The sequence below is a fragment of the Tursiops truncatus genome, chromosome 7 (genome assembly GCF_011762595.2).
Source record: "Tursiops truncatus isolate mTurTru1 chromosome 7, mTurTru1.mat.Y, whole genome shotgun sequence".
NCBI classification, from domain to species: Eukaryota; Metazoa; Chordata; class Mammalia; order Artiodactyla; family Delphinidae; genus Tursiops; species Tursiops truncatus.
In genome coordinates this window covers 5,076,365-5,096,105 of record NC_047040.1, presented here as the reverse complement: position 1 = coordinate 5,096,105, position 19,741 = coordinate 5,076,365, and the positions used below count along the sequence as shown (strand labels likewise).

Genomic DNA, 19,741 nt, shown 5'->3' with positions numbered 1-19,741 from the left:
TGTTAAGTGTGGATTGAACGTGAAGTGTCTCCTGCAGGGGAAGTTGGTTTAACGTGTGCTTCGGAAGGACAGTTTTTGTTGTTAATCTTTTTTTTTTTTAATTTATTTTTAAATTCAACTATGCTTCAATAAAATTTAGAAAAATTAAAAATTTATTTTTGTATTTTATTTTATTGACGCATAGTTGATTTACAATGTTGCGTTAGTTTCAGGTGGACAGCAAAGTGATTCAGTTATATATATATGTATTATATATAACTGAATATATATATTTATCAGATTCTTTTCCCTCATAGGTTATTACAAAATATTGAGTAGAGTTCTCTGTGCTACACAGTAGGTCCTTGTTGATTATCTGTTTTATATATAGTAGTGTGTGTTGTTAATTTCGATACAGTTCAACCTTGAACCCACAGGGACACTTTGAATTGAGCTCTGACTTGAATTCTGTGGCTGAGCGTGTGTGTGGGGGAGGGCAGCCCCACTTTGGGCCTTGGGGGTTTTGGTTGTTGGGGTGGCACGCCATCCTCTTTGTCCAGGACTTTGGTTTTAGGAATAGTCTGTGTGTTGATACGGAGCACAGGCATTTCCTTGTTGGATCATGTTCCACCATGATCACTTCCTGGAAGCAGAATGATGTGGAGGATCTGATGACTCTTTGTGACTTGTAGGGGGACAGGCAACCCTAGCTGGGGGAGCCAAGACAGGCTCCTGCCTCAGTGACGTGCTATGGAACTCTTGGGAAACACACGTGTCCCTTTCGGCCTCAGTTTCAGAGTCTAGAATCCATGGTGTTGAACTTTGATTGAGCTCAAGCTTCCTCCAGTCCCCAGAGTGACTGCCACTGTCCCATCCATTGCTCCTCAGTCCCTGAACCGACCTGGTCTGGTAGAGGTGGAGGAGGGGATGGGGAGGGTGGGGAGGAGAAGACTTGGTCAGAGGAAGCCAGATTGTCCCAGGGCATTGTGTTCACTTGTTCCACCCACAGTCTTCTTTGCCTCAACAAACCCAAGAGTGAAATTTCACTCAGTAGAGTAATAGCCAAAAGGGGAAGAAAACATCTTGTATGTGTGTATGTGATCCATGTAGTACGTGGGTGATCTAGCCCTTGTGTGCCTTGTGTAACAGGTGCACACACGTTGAAGGCCTTGTTGTGACATCTGAGAGTGTGCAGGGGTCTGCAGAAGGAACCCTGTCCGTGATAATAATCTCCAACATCTCCACTGTACCCTGGTTCCCCAGACTTAGCCAGAGATAGGAAAAGCAGACGTGGAACTCTCCGTAATCCTGGCGGTGCTGGGTCATTGTCACCGCGGTGAGCACATGGTAAATGCTGCAGGTGTGGTTGTCGAGCCTGTGTGTGTGTATGGCCTGTATGCTAGGTGTCTAGTTCAGCTCTCATTCACCTCTCCAGTTGATGAGTTTAGGGAGCATCCTGGGCTGAACTGGAAGCCAAATTATAGTGTGATTCCTGTCTCAGCAGCGTTAGTTACAGAACCTGATTAGGCCCAAATTCCTGTTCCCCAGACTGGGCCCACGTGGGGCATGTCTTCTGAGCTGTCCTTGAGCCAGCGATGACTTCACAAAGGGCTATTAGTCCGTAGTCTCCTCCTCCGTCGACCCCCTGCAGCTCCCTCCACATCCTGCCCAGAGCTGGCCTTTGACCACGCAGCCTTTCAGGGGCACTGAATCAGCGGATTCCTTCCCCTGTATAGTCTCTTGGTGTCTTCTCCACGGCTCTGAGCTGTTGTCTGCACGTCACAGGGTGCGTCTCCGGGCTGCACCAAGGTTATGCTGGCAGGTCAGACTTTTTTCTCCCTGGACTCGAGCCTTCAAGCCATCTTAGCTCACAGCCCTGCCTTTGCTTCCAAACCAAATTTCCATTTGGTGAGCCTGTGGGTCTAAAATATCCAGCCAGAGCCCTGGGTTTTAACTTCCACTTCGTCATGATTATCTCTTCAAAGTCCAGGCTGGCTTTTAGCTGAGGGGCACTTATGGCAAAATACATTTCAGTTGTCACCTCTTGTCACTTGACTAGGGATTGAGCTTCTGGGCGGCTCTGAGTGTCCATCCCTTCCTCCCATGCTCTCCTCTGACTTGCTTTCAATGACCACCTCTCCCCACAAAGTGGGGGAAGCTTAAGTTTCGAACATGTCACCTGCTGATGGGACAGGGATTCTCTTGTTCTAACAGTTTAGTTAAAAAAGAATGCTCCCGGAAAAGGGACCCTCCTCCACTGTTGGTGGGAATGTAAATTGGTGCAGCCACTATGGAGAACAGTATGGAGGTTCCTCAGAAAACTAAAAATAGAGTTGCCATGTGATCCAGCAGTCCCACTCCTGGGCACATAGCTGGACAGAACTATAATTTGAAAAGATACCCGATGTTCACGGCAGCACTGTTTACAGTAGCCAAGACGTGGGAACAAACCCAAATGTACATCAACAGGTGAATGGTTAAAGAAGATGTGGTACATATACACAATGGAATACTACTCAGCCATTAAAAAGGAACGAAATAATGCCATTTGCAGCAACATGGATGGACTTAGAGATAATCATACTAAGTGAAGTAAGTCAAACAGAGAAAGACAAATACCATAATGCTATCACTTACACGCATGAACTTATCTACGAAACAGACTCACGGACATAGGGAACAGACTTGTGGTTGCCTGGCGGGGGCAGGGGAGGGATGGATTGGGAGTTTGGGGTTAGCAGATGCAAACTGTTATATATAGGATGGATAAACAACAAGGTCCTAGTGTATAGCACAAAGAATTATACTCAATATCCTATGATAAACCATAATGGAAAAGAATATGAAAAGAACGTATATATGTATAACTGAATCACTTTGCTGTGCAGTAGAAATTAACACAACACTGTAAATCAACTATACTTTAATAAAATAAATTAAAAAATAAAACAAGGAATGCCCCAGCCTCCGCGCGTTTTCATGGTGGAAGGATTTCAGATGTCTTGCTTGTCTATTTCAACAACAGGCAACCAAAGTTCTCCTTAAGGCTTGACTCTCTCTCTCTTTTTTTTTTTAATGGCCGCAAGGCATGTGGGATCTTAATTCCCCAGCCAGGGATTGAACCCGTGCCCCCTGAAGTGGAAGCTCGGAGTCCTAACCACTGGACCGCCAGAGAAGTCCCCCTTGACTCTCTTAAGTATCAAAAAACCACTTGTTCTTGGGGCCTTACCTTAAACCCCAGGGACCTAGGGAAGTCACCTCGGTCACCCCTGTAGCCGGGCTCCCTGTTGGTGTCCGCCCTGCCCGCCATCTCTCTCATGGAAACGTAATGCGATTTATAATGACATCTGTGAGTGTGGATGTTTGCGTGGATGTGTTAAGGGTGTCTTTTCCCAAGAGGGTGGGAGCACAGAGTCCTGTTCTGTTTTATCCCTAGAGCTGTCCCGTCAGCCTTGACAATGCTCCTTAGCAGGTGAGGGATGGAGAGATGCATGGACCGTCTTGGTTGGGGTTCAAGGCTTGTAGCCATAGGGGACAGGACCCTCCATCCTGCTGCAACCGTGTGTTGATTCTTAAACAAGCCCTGTCTGAGAATTCTGTAGGAAGGTACTGTGCAAAGCTAATTGCAGTGAACTTTTCCAGTAACTTGTGTGTGGAATATCCATTTTCCATGGCTACTGTTACCTTGGCTGTTGTTACATAACTCCGGTTAGATTCAGCTACTGGCGTTTGTTAAGCCTGGGTTCCAGTGTTGAAAAAAAACACGACCTAAAGAGTGATGACTTTGAGATTGCCTTTTTGGGGCTTTCTGGACACAAAAACAAAATTTTTAATCAGAAACTTGAGTTGATTTGACCAAGAGTTTCTCTCGGTTTCAAAACGTGATGTCACCGAGACCATTCTTGGTAAGGAGCTGTGAGAAGCCGCGTCCACATGAGCAGGACCACCGAGACTTGAAGCCACTAGTGAAGGCCCAGCACTTATTCCTCCACCCAGATCCACGCTGCCTTGTCCTCTACCGACACTGCAAAGAGGGGAGACATGGGGCCTGGTGGTGGACAAGGAGCCGAGTGGACAGGGCACAGTGGACAGAGACCCCAGCTATCTGCCCAGTCTGTTTTCTTGCTCTTTTCTCTGTGCGTTACGATCTCTACTATTTAGGCTCCAGTCTTTTTTTATGAGCTTGAAGGGGGCTGGAGCTGCAGCAGCATCTTGCTGGTTCTTCTCCCTGAAGCCCCCCAGCAGCCAGGCCACACTTGCTCTGGGCCGACCCTGTGGAGCCGAGCCCTTCTTCAGAACTTCCTGCTCTTTCATCAGGAGATTATTTTGCCATCACGTGTGGACCTTTCTCTGCGCCGAGCTTCTGTACCTGGAAAGCCCCGAGCGAGGCAGCTGTTCAGGACCTGTCACGTGGGAGCTGCTGGCTGGTGACGGCTGGTCCCGTGGGCCAGGCTCGCTCCCACGCCAGCTGGCTAAGGAGTCCCAGCCCCTGCCTCCGCCTCCCCCCGTGGTTCCCTTTCAGACTGCAGTTATGAATTAGTTTTGGGGAACAGAGGACATGAGTAGCTACTTAAAAATGCCCTGTACCGCGAGGACAGTGGGGAGAGGCCAGCACGAGGCAGTGGGTGAGTGGCCTGGTGCCCTGGCGGAGGAGTCTGGCTCGGCCTGTGGACCTGGGGTGCAGCTCTGCCCCAGCGGCTGCCGGGCGCGGGTTTGCCTTGTAAATGACACCGTCGCTTGGAGGCATCCCTGACAGCTGCCCCTGCTCCAGATTCCAGAAATTTCTATTAAACATTTCATGAACACACTCGTGGTTTCTTCCCTTTTCCTCCCTTAATAAAATCCGTAATAGCACCGACTGTTTATTGTGTGGGGGACCCCGCCCTGTGTTAAGCGCTTAGCGTGCTTTGTGCCATTTTACCTGGTCACCCCGGCACAGAGGTGGGAGAACCCTCCTTTCGCGGGCCGGGAGCTTGAGGCCTAGCGTTGAGAGCTTTGCCCAAATCTGCCCACACCTGGAGGTGGCTGAGTTGGATTCGAACTCAGGACTCACACACTAACCCCCCCCCCGCTCCCCCTCCCACCTACCTCTCTGTGTGTTTTTTAAAAATTTTTATTTATTTTACATCTTTATTGGAGTATAATTGCTTTACAATGGTGTGTTAGTTTCTGCTTTATAACAAAGTGAATCAGCTATACGTATACATATGTTCCCATATCTCTTCCCTCTTGCGTCTCCCTCCCTCCCTCCCTATCCCACCCCTCTAGGTGGACACAAAGCACCGAGCTGATCTCCCTGTGCTGTGTGGCTGCTTCCCACTAGCTGTCTATTCTACATTTGGTAGTGTATATATGTCCATGTCACTCCCTTACTTCGTCCCAGCTTACCCTTCCCCCTCTCCATATCCTCAAGTCCATTCTCTAGTAGGTCTGTGTCTTTATTCCCGTCTTACCCCTAGGTTCTTCATGACATTTTTTTTTTTTTTTTTTTTTGTGGTACGTGGGCCTCTCACTGTTGTGGCCTCTCCTGTTGCGGAGCACAGGCTCCAGACGCGCAGACTCAGCGGCCATGGCTCTCGGGCCCAGCCGCTCCGTGGCACATGGGATCTTCCCGGACCGGGGCATGAACCTGTGTCCCCTGCATTGGCAGGTGGACTCTCAACCACTGTGCCACCAGGGAAGCCCCTTCATGACATTTTTAATGATGCAGAAAGGAGACCTCTCAGATCCGCCCAAGGTCTGCAGAGGGCATGAGGAGTTCTCTGTGCTCTGTGCTCCTCCTGTAGGTGTCTTTTACTCACTGTGGTCACCAGGAAAATCACAGCTGCTAGCTTGCTTTTCCTCCGTTGCTGTGATTGGTGGCGTCGGGATGCTGGCTGGCGGTTTTGACTGCACGGCAAGGACACCCGGCGCAAGCTGGTGGCCTGTGGTGACAGTTTCCCAGTCTGGGAGGAGGGAGAGATTCCAGACAGCGTGGCTTTGAAAATTCACCTGAGTTCGGAACATCTGTGACACCTTTATTCTGGGCTGGCTGAAACTATAGCTATTAAATTTAAGGCACCCGAATTATATGACATCTTTTTTAAAAAAATTTTATTGATTGATTGATTGATTGATTGCTGTGTTGGGTCTTCGTTTCTGAGTGAGGGCTTTCTCCAGTTGCGGTGAGCGGGGGTCACTCTTCATCGCGGTGCGCGGGCCTCTCACTGTTGCGGCCTCTCTTGTTACGGAGCACAGGCTCCGGACGCGCAGGCTCAGCGGCCACGGCTCACGGGCCCAGCCGCTCCGCGGCATGTGGGATCTTCCCGGACTGGGGCACGAACCCGTGTCCCCTGCATCGGCAGGCGGACTCTCAACCACTGCGCCACCAGGGAAGCCCCTATGTGACATCTTAATAATAAAGATGCTGGCAAGCAGGTCATTTTAAACACGTATAAATAGACGTTGCTTTTCCTCTGAGCTATAATTAGCACATTATGGAGAAATTGCTACCCTGAAAGTCACCGTGATTGACCTGAGGTCATGCAGAGCCGGGTGGCAGGGCCGGAGGTGGCCAAGTCCTGTGCTCGGCTCTGATGCCGGCTTCATGGGGCAGCAGAGCCAGACTCTGCGTGGGGCTCCGCACAGGATTTGCTTTCCACCGCAGGTGTGGTCGGGCGGCTCAGACGGTGCCGTCCCTCTTTCAGAGAGTGGCTCTGGGGACGGAGAGAGGTGAGACTCACCCAGGCTTGTCCCGTAGTTGACTTTGTCAGGCTGGCAGTTCTCTGATGCCCGTCTAGTGCTCTGTCCACAACATTCCTTCCAAGGGCATTTGGTGACGGTCTGCATTCTTGTTCTGTACCAGACCAGACTCGCCTTTCAGGCGGGGCTTAGTCCCCATCTGTGCAGGGGGCAGACTGCTGTATCTGCCCCAGGCCGGGGAGGGGCAATGGGCCCCTGGGTGGTGGGGAAGGAGTGGGAAGTGTAGGTGGTGGCTGTGTGCCCATCCCCTGGCATCGTAGCAGTGTCGGGGGAGGGGGTGCAGCGCTGCTGGCCGAGAGTTCCCACCTGAGCAGTCCCCACCTGCTTAGGCAGGACTTACCTGTAAGGTCGTGTGACCCCCCCCCCCCCCCCCACCACGGGACGGAACAGTTATTCTCGGTGAATTTTACAGCTGCCTTGCCCTTTCTGCACCTACTTTATTTTATTCTAACCACTTTATAGACTTCCAATTTCTGCAAGAGAAAGTGCACACATCGAAAGTTTACACTTTGATGAGTTTTGACGGGCCACCCCGAAACCACAGTCACGCTCTCGGACGTGTTCATCTCCTCAGGCGTTGCCCCCTGTGACCCATCCCCTCACCCCCATCCGCTCGCACTGATCTCCTGTTCCTGTGGATTAGTTTGCATTTACTAGAATTTAACAGAAGCGGAATCACACAGTAATGGACGCTTTCTTCGTTTGGCTTCATTCGCTCAGTGTCAGGATTTTGAGATTCATACAAGTCGTTGTGTGTATCAGTCGCTTGCTCTTTTTTACTGCTGAGTTGTATTCCATTGTGTGTGCTCCCCACAGCTTATCCTGTTGTTGGATATTGATTGACTCACTTCCAGGGTTTGGCTTTTACGAGTAATGTGCTGTGAACACTCAGTACTGTTCTTCCTATCGGCACGCGCTTTTGTTTCTCTTGAGTAAATATCCAGCAGGGAGTGGCTGGGAGATGTGGTGGGTGTAGCATCAACTTTGAAACTGCCAGACGGTTTTCCAGATTGGTTGTTGGACTTTACCCTCCCGCCAGGAGTCTGAGCGTCTCTGCTCTGCCTGTCAGTTCAGCAGGCTGTTAGGACAGCACGTGTCCTTGAGAGAGAGGAGTTGCCATCCTTGTCTCATGGGTGGCAGATATTTTGCACTTTGTGACCCCCCTGACGTCACTTTCGCTCCTTGTCAATCCAAGTGTTTGGCTAAGATCTGCGGCTCTTAACAAAGAGAAGGAGCACATTTTGCCCCCAGAGGACATTTGGCAGCGTCTAGAGAAATTTTTGGTTGTCCCAGCTTTGGGGAGACAGATGTTAGTGGCATCTGGTGAGTGGGGACCAGGGACGTTGCACAGGGTGGCCCAGAATCTCAACAGTGCTGGGCTGAAGACCGCCAGCCGGACTTCCGTGGACCCTGCCGGCCTCTGATCTGCAGTGCAGAGCTCTGCGCTGACCAAGGGTCAGCCTGGTACTCGTTGCTTTTTCAGGTGGGAACCAGTGGCATTATCTGTGGGGTAATGGACCCACGTGTTGTCAGGGATCAAGCACTTCTCAGTAAGGGAGGCTGGCCTTGTCGCCTGGATCTGCCCGAGCCTCTCAAGGTGGGCAGGGGCTGTGTGAGACTCAGCCAGCACCTTCTCCTCTAAGGCTTCTAGGAAGCTGGCTCCTGGGTGAGGATGTGACTTTCCTCCAGTTGCTTGAGTCGGCAAATTCCACCCAGCGCTTTACGACTAACCGCGTGAGCTCAGGGCTGTCTTAACGAACTTCGTTGATTATTAACCTTCGCTTGGCTCAGGGAAATTACTCACTTGTTCTCTGGCCAAGAGGAAACCTCCTGGAAGCTTTCATACTTAAATCTTTTTGACAGCTCCACATTCTGGAGCATTCCCTTGGCAGTTCTTTTACTTATAGGGTGGGGAGAAAACTCTTGTGTACTTGCCTCAAATCACAGATTTTGCTCCTACAAAGCTTTTCACAGACGTGTTCACAGTGGGGCTCAGTGTGTGTCGGGCAGATGACAGCCCTTGTCCACGTCAGCCGTCACTTCTTGCCGCATCAGCAAAGTACTGCAGAGCTGACTTTTATCTGCTTGGGAGTTCGCTTATTTATTCTTTTTTTTTTTTTTTTGCTTTTGGGGGATAATAGCAAGAATGGGAAACACTGTTTTTTTTTGACACACGAATAAAAAAATAACCCCTGTACTTCCTTCCCCATTCCTGCCTCACTTTCTCTGTTAGGAAGGATGTGCCGTGTGCCCACTGCTGGTTGGAGACCTCTGAACTAGAAGTAGACCCTGACCTCTGAACTGAAAGCAGACCTTGACCTCTGAACTAGAAGTAGACCCTGACCTCTGAACTGAAAGCAGACCTTGACCTCTGAACTAGAAGTAAACCCTGGCCTCTGAACTGAAAGCAGACCTTGACCTCTGAACTGGAAGTAGACCCTGACCTCTGTACTGAAAGCAGACCTTGACCTCTGAACTGGAAGTAGACCCTGACCTCTGAACTGAAAGCTGACCTTGACCTCTGAACTGGAAGTAGACCCTGACCTCTCTGGGGTCCTGCCACTGCTCAGCAGCCCCGGTGTCCCCTCGAGGGCCAGCTAACTTCTGCACCAGTCAGAGAACCTGCCCTTTGTCTCCCTTGCCAGGACATTAACATTCATGAATGTATTATTTGTGAAATATTAAGTGCTTGGGATGTTATAAAAAGTGCACTGTGTGTTCATAAGAGCGAGGGGTTCCTGGCTGGTCTGGTCCCCTCTGCAGAGTTGGGGTTCTTGTCCACAGTGGTGCTTGGAGTCAGGCCCTCCCGGTCCACTCAGGGTCATTCCTCAAGGTCATTCCTCAGGTCAGGCCCTGTCAGGTTAGGTCACTTCCCTTCAAGTCTGTTTTGCAGTTTTCTTGGGCCTGTTTATGCTTTTCTAGTTCAAACGTAGCTTCCCTAGCTTCTCTTTGATACCAAACTGTCTTAAAGGGTTGAGATCATGAAATTTGATGACATAGCATGTGTTTTCTTCCGCCTGTGTCCCCCTCACTCCATTCAAGAGCTGCTGTGTTGCCACCGTGGGTTTGTAAGGCATGGCTTCCCTTCCCGTATACCTGTCCAGGCTGGCGGGCCCACCCGCGGGCCTGGCTGTAGAGCTGGTGGCCTTTAGAGCAGAGATTCTCAGAGTCACCCGGACAGCGTGTGAGCACCGGATGTGCCCCAGAGGCTCTGAGCCAGGAGGTCCGGGGCGGGGCCTGGATGCCGCCTCCCCGACAGGTTCCCAGGGGCTGCCCCTGCTGCTGCTGGGTGGGGCACTGGACTTTGGGGACCACTGCTCCAGGTCTCCCAATCCTGGTGTCACGACGTGAGGAGCGGTGAGTGACCTGAATCTGGAATGTGGACAGGCCCTGTGGGCACGTGCCTCGTTGGTGGGTGGAGGACCCGGCGTCCTAGCCAGTGGGCTCAGGAAGCATCGGTGGTGTGGTTTGCTATCACGGGATGCCCGTGAGCTTGCCCCCTTTCACAGGCCTTTCTTAGTTAAAAAGCCAGAAGGCCCAGCAACATGCGATCCCCCACATCAAGCCTGCTGGAGAATTGCTGAGCTCTTCATATAAATGAAGACTTGATAGCTTTTCAGGTTTTCACAGGGTGATAACCCGTAGGATGGCGCTGACATGTTTTATCATCAGCTTCACAGGTTGTGTGCTGTCCCCGCATCTTTGATTGTGTAGTAAACACGTATTTATGTTTATGTGATCAGGCACTGGCGGTCCTCACCAGCCTCCCTCGGTGTGCGCAGGCACGTCTCTGCTTCTGCGCTCAGATGTCCGAGGACGCTGATGTGGTAATTCGTGTTTGACAGCTTAGCTAACCCATAAATAGATTCCAAAACAAATCTGGCCAGGCCTTGCCCTGCTTAAAAGCCTTTAATGGCTCACCAGGGCTTTCAGAGTGAAGTCGAAATTCCTGGCCTCACCCCCTTAGCCTTTTTAGAACAAGTCATGGGGTAAATAAAGAAATGCAAATGGAATTGCTTCTCTTAGCATCCAGGGCCCTTGGTGACCGGCCTGCGTGGTCTTGCCCCTCCCTGCAGGCACCTCCTCTGCAGATGGCTCCCTGGGGGCCACCTGTCATCTCGGGCTCCACCAAGGCCTCTGGTGGTCCAGCTCCTGCCCCCAGGCAGGCGTGCCCCTCTTTTCTTAACCCAGCTGACGTCCTCACTACTCAGCTCAAGTGTCACTGCTCCCTGGAGGCCGTACAGACGTCTCCTGGCTGAGACTCCAGGCGGGCAGCCTGTGCCCCCAGCTCTGATTGTGTCCCCACCCCCAGCCCCCCAGTCTCTCCCCAGCGCAGGCTCCAGGTGCTCAGGGACTGTGGTCGTGGGACCAGATCCCAGGATCCCACGCAGGACCCACCGTGTGGTGAGAGGTCCGTGGAGCTTGACCGCGTGAGAGGGGAGGACCAAGCTCCTGAAGGCGTCTTCCCTGGAATGAGGCCGTATGTATGTAGCAACAGGGAACGCACCTGATGAACACGGACCAAAGGACTGAAATACCCAGAGAAGAGGCCCGAGGCTATAGTAACCAGTCCGTGAGGCCGGGTACCCAGGACTTGGAGGTTACTGTGGCTACCATTTTGGGAATGGCCTTCAGAACTTAGGGCAATAAAAAAAGTTCCTAAATTCAGGCAATCTTTGCTCTCAGCAAGTGGCCTTTGCCTTTTAGGATGGCCAGAATTTGCTTACCTTTTAAGCTGGGGAGCGTGATAAATCGGTCTGTTTGGGTCCATGGTTGAAAACATCGGAATCCCATTCTAGCAAATTCCAGCGGATGAATTTACCAGCAGGATGTGGGGGGCAGTCCTGAGCATGGGAGGCCGGTCTGAGAGCCAGGCCTGGTGGTGGGCTGAACCAGGGCCGCTGAGGGGTCCAAGACCCCTGTGTCTTTGGGGTACTGCACTTCTTTCTTGGGCCACCACTTGGGCTTCCTGTTGCCAGAGGGAATCAGCCACCTCTTGGCCACCTTGATTGACGGTGCCAGGAGGGTGGTAGAGAAGAAGAGGGGCAGGTCCTCAAAGGCTAGTTGGAGGAGCTGCCTCCGAAAGCTGGGGGCACGGATGCCCAGCTGGCAGGAGCAGTGCCAGTGCATCACGGTGGGGAAGACACGTGGGCTGTCCCATCAGCAGTGAGATGCTCATCGAGTCTGGAGCGTGATTTCCTGCATCCGCCCAAGTCCACTGCGTCCTTGTAATTCTTCACGAACAAGTCTGGTTATGGTTGGGTATTTTGCAGTGTTTCAAAGAGAATGGGATGGGTTCATTGGTGACTTCTTTAAGATGCGCAAACACCATGTGTCAACTGGTAAGCAGCTTCAGCCATTCTGAATTCCTCCTTGCAGATGTAAAGGCTGGAAATTAAACATCCAGGGAGCTGGGAAAATGCCAGAGGACAGCGCTGCCTTTTAAGTGTTCACTGAAGTGAGATAGTTTTCAGAGCGCGGGTAGCTGAGTGATGCGGCTCGAGGGCCTGCTAGGTGCAGGGAGAAGTCGCTGGGCTGCCTGTGGGCTTCGGATGGTGACAGATGGCTGGGCTGCCTCAGCGCTTGGGCTCCAGCTCCCCCCCCCCCCACTTGCCCCGGGACTTTGCCACTCCTCCCTCAGACCAGGTGGTTCCCGGAGGCACACACTCGCCTGGCCTGGGCTTCCTTCCTCTCCCGGCCTTCGTCCCTCAGGGCACAGGCACCCCAGCTGTACGCATGCCTGGCAGCAATAAACACCCCAGAACTCTCTGCTAGGAGAAGGAATGGCTTTCCTGACTGTTCTACTCTGCTCCCCGAGCCTGGGAATAAAGCAGAAATGCTGTGCCCTTGCCTTCTCTCATACCCGGGCACATTTTATTTGAACCTCCCTCCTGGCATTTTCTGCTTTTACTCCGTCATAGTAGCTATTGATTGTGGGGCATATAGTGTGTAGTGCCTAAGGAGAGTGTCTGAATGATGTCTGGTCTTGCTCTTCCTGGCTGTGTGCTTTTGGGGAAGCCGTTTGGATTCTGACCCTCAGTTTCCTCCTACTTTACTTGGAGGAAGTGAGTGTCAGCACCTGGTACCCTTAGCTGCTCTTCCCGCTGACTCTCCCCTCCCCACCCTCTGCTCAGCCCGAGGTCTGTCGAGTGGATGTACGTTCATTCGCCCCTCTCGGGAGACTTCAGATCTTCTCCCTGTCCTGGGGGTCAGCGGGGGGGTGCTCAGCTTGGGAGGGCACACTGTGTGGAGGGTGGTCCCCCCCAAGCTGGGTCTCCGCAGTGGGATTCACCCTCTCTAACATGGTTGGCCCGAAAGCCAGCCGTGCAAATGCTGCTGATGGACAGTTGCCGGCAGAAGCATCCTTGGTCCTGCAGGGTAAGATCTGACTGGCTGGGGACACGGTGGCGTATTGGAAGGGCTTGGTGTCTGTGTCCGTCTGCAGGGTAACAGACTGTCCCAGACCGGGGAGCTTAAGAAACAGACATTTATTGTCTCACGGTTGTGAGGCTGGAGTGCGAGATCGAGGTGTGGCCGGGGTTGGTTGTCTCCTGCGGCCTCTCTCCTTGGCTTGTGATGGACACCTTTTCCCTGTGTCCTCATGTGGCCTTTTCTGTGTGCACATGTCTGGGGTCTCTTTTCTTATAAGGACACCAGTCCTATTGGATTAGGGCCCCACCCTTAGGACCTCATTTGACCTTATTTACCTCCTTAAAGGCCCTGTTTACAGCCGCATTGGAGGTTAGGGCTTCAACATAGGAACTTGGGGGTGGGGGGACGTGATTCAGTCTGTAACAGTGTCCTTCCCTTCCCCGGCCTCCCCGATATCACCCGTATGTGGTACCTGAGCATTTCTTCATCACCCACTCAGATGAGGGCTCCGACTGCACAGCCGTCTCCGCTACTGCAGGTATGGGGGGCAGCCCGCCCTTGACTTCCAAAGTGAATGGAACCAGGAAACAGTGACTTTCTGAACCTGAGATGAGCTATTTATTTTTTGTCTTTATTATAACGTATAATATCTTTACTTCTTCATTAATATTTTAATTTACATTATGTTTAATTATATTTAGCATATCTGTATTTTGTATGTTTATTATAATTTTATCTTAATTGAGGTTGCAGAGACTAATTTGTACTGGGAAAAAAATAATAGCCATGAGGTTACTGTTTTATAAAAAATGTAGAAGAGTATGTTTAGATTCAAGCAGTTTTTAAAAATATAAAACAGATGATAAAAAAATAAAAATTTGTTTAAAGAAAGAAGCGTAATGAAAAGCAGAAGTGATCGTTCGCAGTGAGACTTAAGTGCAGGGATGCCTCCCGGGGTCCCCCCCACCCCCTTAGGGTTATTGCCCCAGGGGCAGGTGAGAGGATCCAAGCTCAGCCAGGCCTGGGCCCCCGGGGCACGGAGCAGGAATGAGCCCAGCAGCCCATCCCGCGAGCTTGGCCCAGAAATGTGGTCCAGAAGAGAGCGAAGGGCCGACTCTCTCCCCTTTGCCTGAAGACCACGGCTCTGCCACATCCCTGCTGCCACGTTCAGTCTTTCTGTAGCTCTGGCACTCGGTCCGAGCAAGAACAACGGTGCATCGAGTCATACCAATCATCTCCAAACCCAGCTTTGGACAGTCTCGCGACTTCGATTATTCTTTCATCTATTGTCTGTGAATGCTTTTATAAAAGGGTTTTGGTAAAGAATTTAAAGGTGACAGAAATAAAATCAGCTGTCAGCCCAAACCCCATACCCCCCAAATGGTGTCTTTCAAGATGTTTTGTGTGACGCCCGCCCCCCCCGCCCCCCCCGCTGGCTTGCTGGAATTGACTTTGATCCCCGGTGTCCTGACACGGGAGCCAGGCTGGCAGTTGCAGGTCAGTCAGTGCTTGTCAGCTGTGCGCAGTAGCCTTTGGGAGTGGTGCGGAGCAGAGCTTCAGCTGGTGTCCCCTGCTGTAGTCCAGAGAGACGAGGGCAAAAAGAATGGTTATTCACTTTTAAATCCTCAAGGTAGTATGATTTTTTGCGTCTTAAACCAGAGGGACGGCATAGCCATCAGTAACGGGATCCTTAGGTCACCTCATTTCCAGGCTGGTGACTCTGACATCGCTCCTTTAGTGCATCTTGCCCCTCTGCCCTTGATCCTCCTTGAATTCATAGCGACAGAAGGCCCCCGCCAGGAGAATTGTCAGAGCAAACCACCTTGGCACGCTTGAAACCGGTACTGTTAGCGATAGCAGTTTGCAGGTTATGCGACATGAATTATGTTAATCAGCTTATATTTATTAATTGGTTTAATCCTCAAGTGACTCTAAGACGTAGATGTAATTCTCGACTTAGAGATGTAGGAGCTCGAGACTCGGAGTAGAATGATCATTCATTTCCCTCCCTAAGGAGAAGGTCTAGTGTATGCATAGAAAATAGAGAATTGTGTGTACGTGTGTGTGTTTTCATGTGTATATACGTTGGGTGTGCATAGTGGGTGAAGGAGGAAGAAAAGCCTAGGCTTGACTTTTTGAGTTAAGTATTGCTTTCTCAAACTTACAGAGCAATTCAAACACGTAAAATGTATGTAGAATAGCATAATCACCTCCCAGATCACCCATCAGCCAGCTTCAATAAGTACCAACCCGTGGCCAATCTTACTTCCTTGAGACACCCTGCCACCCACCAATATTATTTTGAAGCAAGTCCAAGACATCCTGTCATTGCATCCATAAATATTTCAGTGTCCATCTCCAAAAGAGGAGAACTCTTAAAAACAAACAAAAAGTGCACGTGACCACACCACCATTATCACACTTAAAAAATGAACCATTTCTTAATACCATCACATACACAGTTGGTGTCCGAATTTCCAATTGTCTCAGGAGTATCGTGATTTTTTGTTTTTTTTCAGTTTGTTTGAACGGGGATCCGAATAAGGTCCAGGCTGTGCGGGTGGTTGATGCTTCCCCTGAGTCCCTTCCAACGTGTGGGTTCCACAGCCGTCTTCCTTCTCTTCTTGTGGAATAGATTTGTTAACAGAGCTGGTGCGCCCTGCGGCACTTGTTGGTCTGGAGTTTTTGGGACCGCATCCCCTTAGAATTATGTAACATGCCGCCTCTGTGTTTCCCTGTAAATTAGTGGTTGTGGAGGCTTGTGTTGACTCCAGTTCTGGTTTTGTTTGGCCAGACGACTTCCTGGGTGGAGGCCGGGCTTCATCATGGGATGGACCTTTGAATTGTCTTTCTTTGATGTGAGCAGTACCTAATCGTCATCTTCCGGATCTGTTCATGCTAAGAGGTTGCAAACTGGAGGTTTTGTGATTTTGTCATTCATTCTTTCCAGGTTGTTGCAAAGCGCTTGGGAAGGAAGTGTTTCTTTCCCGGTGCAGATCTAGTCTCTGCCTGCCTCTGGGGCATATGGCGATTGCTGGTACATTTCAGGGGGATCTAGTCTCTGCCTGCCTCTGGGGCGTGGAGATTGCTGGTACATTTCGGGGGGATCTAGTCTCTGCCTGCCTCTGGGGCGTGGAGATTGCTGGCACATTTCGGGGGGATCTAGTCTCTGCCTGCCTCTGGGGCGTGGTGATTGCTGGTACATTTCAGCAAACCCCCGCGCCGGGTTTGTCAGTACCTAGGACGAGACCCAGGCTGGTGTGGATGGCGCCTCGCTGGGCGCTGGCTCCTGGGAGCGGGGTCCCGGTTTTCCACTCAAGGGTGGGAGCCATCTGCCGAGCACCTGCCCCAGCCCTGGTCACCTTCACCAAGATGAGCTGTGAGAAGTGTTTTATGGCGTCCAGGGATGAAACAGCAAGTGTGTACCCAGGGGCAGAGCTGGCCGGACTGGATGCCCATGGGGGAGGCACCGTGTGGGTGGACGGGGAGGGGGTGGCCGGTGGCCAGACAGCCTTGCTTTGAGTGCCGCTTGGACCTCCCTGTGACCTCGGCGGCTGGCGGCATTGAGCTCCACGCCCCCGGCGTCCAGCGGGGACGATGCCGCCCATTTCCTCTGAGTTCTGTGCTGAGTGTCCAGAGGGGTGATTCACGCCAGCGCTGAGCACAGCGCCTGGGACGGTGTAGATGCTGCTTAATCTGTGTTCCTAGTTCCGAGCGTAAAATGGTTGTGACAGTGGGTGGGGCGGGGGGGGGGGGGGCACCACTGTCACGTGACAGCTGGCTGAACTTGGCTCCCCGTGGCTAGGGCGGCCGACCCTGATCCCAACGACACCCACGGATGTTGGTTCCGATTAGAAGTCCTGCTCAGAGGGAGTCAGCGTGTCACGCCAGGGTGAGGCGGGGGATGGCTCAGGCCCAAGATGTAACCTTAACGGTACAGGGTGGCTTAGCAACTCCCGGTATACTTTGTATGCAGGCTCCAGGGGTGGTGCAAAGGGGTGGAGGCAGGTCTGGAGGCTTTGAGCTGAGGATCTGGAGAGGAGAGGATGCAGGTGGACGGCTGCCCGCAATCTCTTGTCAGAGGACGGGGCCTCCGTGGTCCTGCCCGCGAGTCAGCGTGACCCGCATCCTCTCGCCATATGCCCGAGGCCTTCCCCCAAAGGACGAGCTGGCTGTACAGCCCTCACCCCTCCCTTCCAGGAAATGTTCTTATCACACAAAGCGGGGAAACAGAAGCTTGTACTGGAGAGCCTCCCCAGCAAGGCCCTGCTCACTGACTGGGGGGTTTGGTCGGGGGGCGGGATGTACATCCAAGAGAAGCAGATGGTGGGCAACATACCACCCTTATCGACCTCACTGGGCACATCTGGGCCCCAAGATGACCGAGGGAGGAACTCTAGGGATCCTGCATCTCTTTGGATCGATTCTTGGATATTGCTGGCTAAGTATGTATTAAATTCTAGATAAACTAATTCTGTGTACAAATTCTAGGTAAAATGTCTTCATGGAAAAATAGGAGTTTCCATTAAAAAAAAAAGAAAGCTTGAAAATGTATCAGGTATTCCTCTTGGGTCTGCACAGTGTGAATGCCATTTTAAAATTTCAGGGTTAAATTTCTTAAGGTGATGAGATAAGGCAGGTATGAAATTTAGCAGAGAACATTGAGATTGATCCCTTTAATGGACTTTACCCCCTTTTTTGGGGTGGTCACTGTTGAATGTTAAATTTCTGTTTTACGTCGGGGTCTCCTTTGAAACTGGAGGTATTGATGTGGTCTTCAGCAAATGTCTCCATTGCAAGAGAGAAGACTAGTTTATAAAGTGGGCAAGCTGCGTGGGAGTTCTGTCCGATGGCTGTTTTAAAAAGTCAAGGCCACTTAGCCATGTGGACCCAGAGGCATAGCTGGGTTGTCCCGGTCGATGCAAACCTGGGGACCAGCTGTGACGGGCGACCACAGAGCAGCCCTGTGGGAAGACCTTCCGTGTAGCAACAGATGTCCTGGCCTGTCTCCTCCCAGGGGAAGGCTCGGGCATGGCTGTTGCCTTGTGATTCATCTCTGTTTACTTGGAGACCATGAGTTAGATTTTTATTTTTTGCAGCAAGAAAATCACTTGAAAATGTGGAATATCACCCTTGTAATCCTGTGATAGAAAACTACTTACATTTTTAAAAAAAGAGCCTCTTGTGAATAAGTTACGGTAACAAGGAATGAATTATTTGGAGACGAAAAGAAAAACCTTCACAAAGCATACATTTAGAAGCAGTAGGAGCTTGAAAAGATCGTTGTGCGTAAATTAAAATCAAAAGGAGATGCAGATGAGGATGTGAACTGCAGGGCCTGTGTGAGAAAGTTCACCACCAGCCTGAGGTTGGAAATTGGACGCACTTGTTGCTTCTTGAGGTGGAGAATAGTGATGATGTGTAATAAACCTAAAAATTAATGGAACACTTTTCCTTGCAAATAATAAGTGAATGTGGGTGAATTCTTGTAGCATTTATCCCAAAACTGTACAGGCAGACTTCCACTGATGGAATGAAACCGTGGAAGTGATAGAGTGGATTGTTTTGGGAAGCATTTCTCTCCGTACTTTTGGGGTGGTGGCGGTAGTCTTGTTTTTCTTCTGAAGTGGAAATACTGTCAGGCTTCCAGTCTTCCACGAAACTGTATCAAGCGAAAGTAAAGTAGCAATTCTTCTGTATCAACTTAGTGTTTTGTTCACGGCAACAGTGATCAGTAGGAACCCGTATGAAATGGGAGATTGCAAAATCCCCAGGAAACCAGAAATGGGGGGTGGTGTGTGATTTTAGGAGGAGAATCCAGGTTGTCAAGCCGCTGGCCAGACGTGATTCTCAGTGTGGAGGTGTGGCCTGGGATGTATTTAAACTGACCCAAGTCAAGAAATTATTAGTAAGTGGGGAGAATGCCTGAAAAACAGGCATCCAGTTTTTTTATATAGAATTTATAAAAATTTATTTATTTATTTATGGCTGCGTTGGGTCTTCATTGCTGTACACAGGCTTTCTCTAGATGTGGCGAGCGGGGGCTGCTCTTCATTCCAGTGCGCGGGCTTCTCATTGCGGTGGCTTCTCTTACTGCAGTGGCTTCTCTTGTTGCAGAGCACGGCTCTAGGTGCGTGGGCTTCAGTAGTTGTGGCTCGCGGGCCCTAGAGTGCAGGCTCAGTAGTCGTGGAGCACAGGCTTAGTTGCTCCGTGACAGGTGGAATCTTCCCAGACCAGGGATCAAATCCATGGCCCCTGCATTGGCAGGAGGATTCTTAACCACTACGCCACCAGGGAAAGTCCCATCCAGTTATTTTATTTTATTTTTTTTGCGGTACGCGGGCCTCTCACCTTTGCGGCCTCTCCTGTTGTGGAGCACAGGCTCCGGATGCGCAGGCTCAGCAGCCATGGCTCACAGGCCCAGCCACTCCGCGGCACGTGGGATCTTCCCGGACCTGGGCATGAACCCGCGTCCCCTGCATCGCAGGCGGACTCTCAACCACTGCGCCACCAGGGAAGCCCCATCCAGTTATTTTTAAACAGACTATTAAACAGACTGCTTAAACATTTGTAATTTGTGTTCATTGTAGGATTATTCAAAGTAGAGATGGGGGAAAAAAGCCCATAACCGAGCATTTCAAGATGTCGT

The 19,741-nt window shown here is 51.0% G+C and overlaps 1 protein-coding gene across 5 annotated transcripts in view; it reads left to right on the top strand.

Moving 5' to 3' along the window:
* The window catches only part of AGAP1 (ArfGAP with GTPase domain, ankyrin repeat and PH domain 1), a 555,489-nt gene that overhangs the window by 13,515 nt on the left and 522,233 nt on the right, over positions 1-19,741 (top strand). Inside the window, exon 1 of one of the 5 annotated variants that reach the window (XM_033859481.2) lies at positions 15,686-16,510. The exons of the other annotated variants lie outside the window; for them this stretch is intronic. Within the exon in view, the coding sequence (XP_033715372.1) occupies positions 16,117-16,510 (394 nt within the window). The 5' untranslated portion in view covers positions 15,686-16,116. Of the gene's footprint in view, positions 1-15,685; positions 16,511-19,741 lie in introns of those variants that run through there. 5 annotated transcript variants of the gene reach the window in all.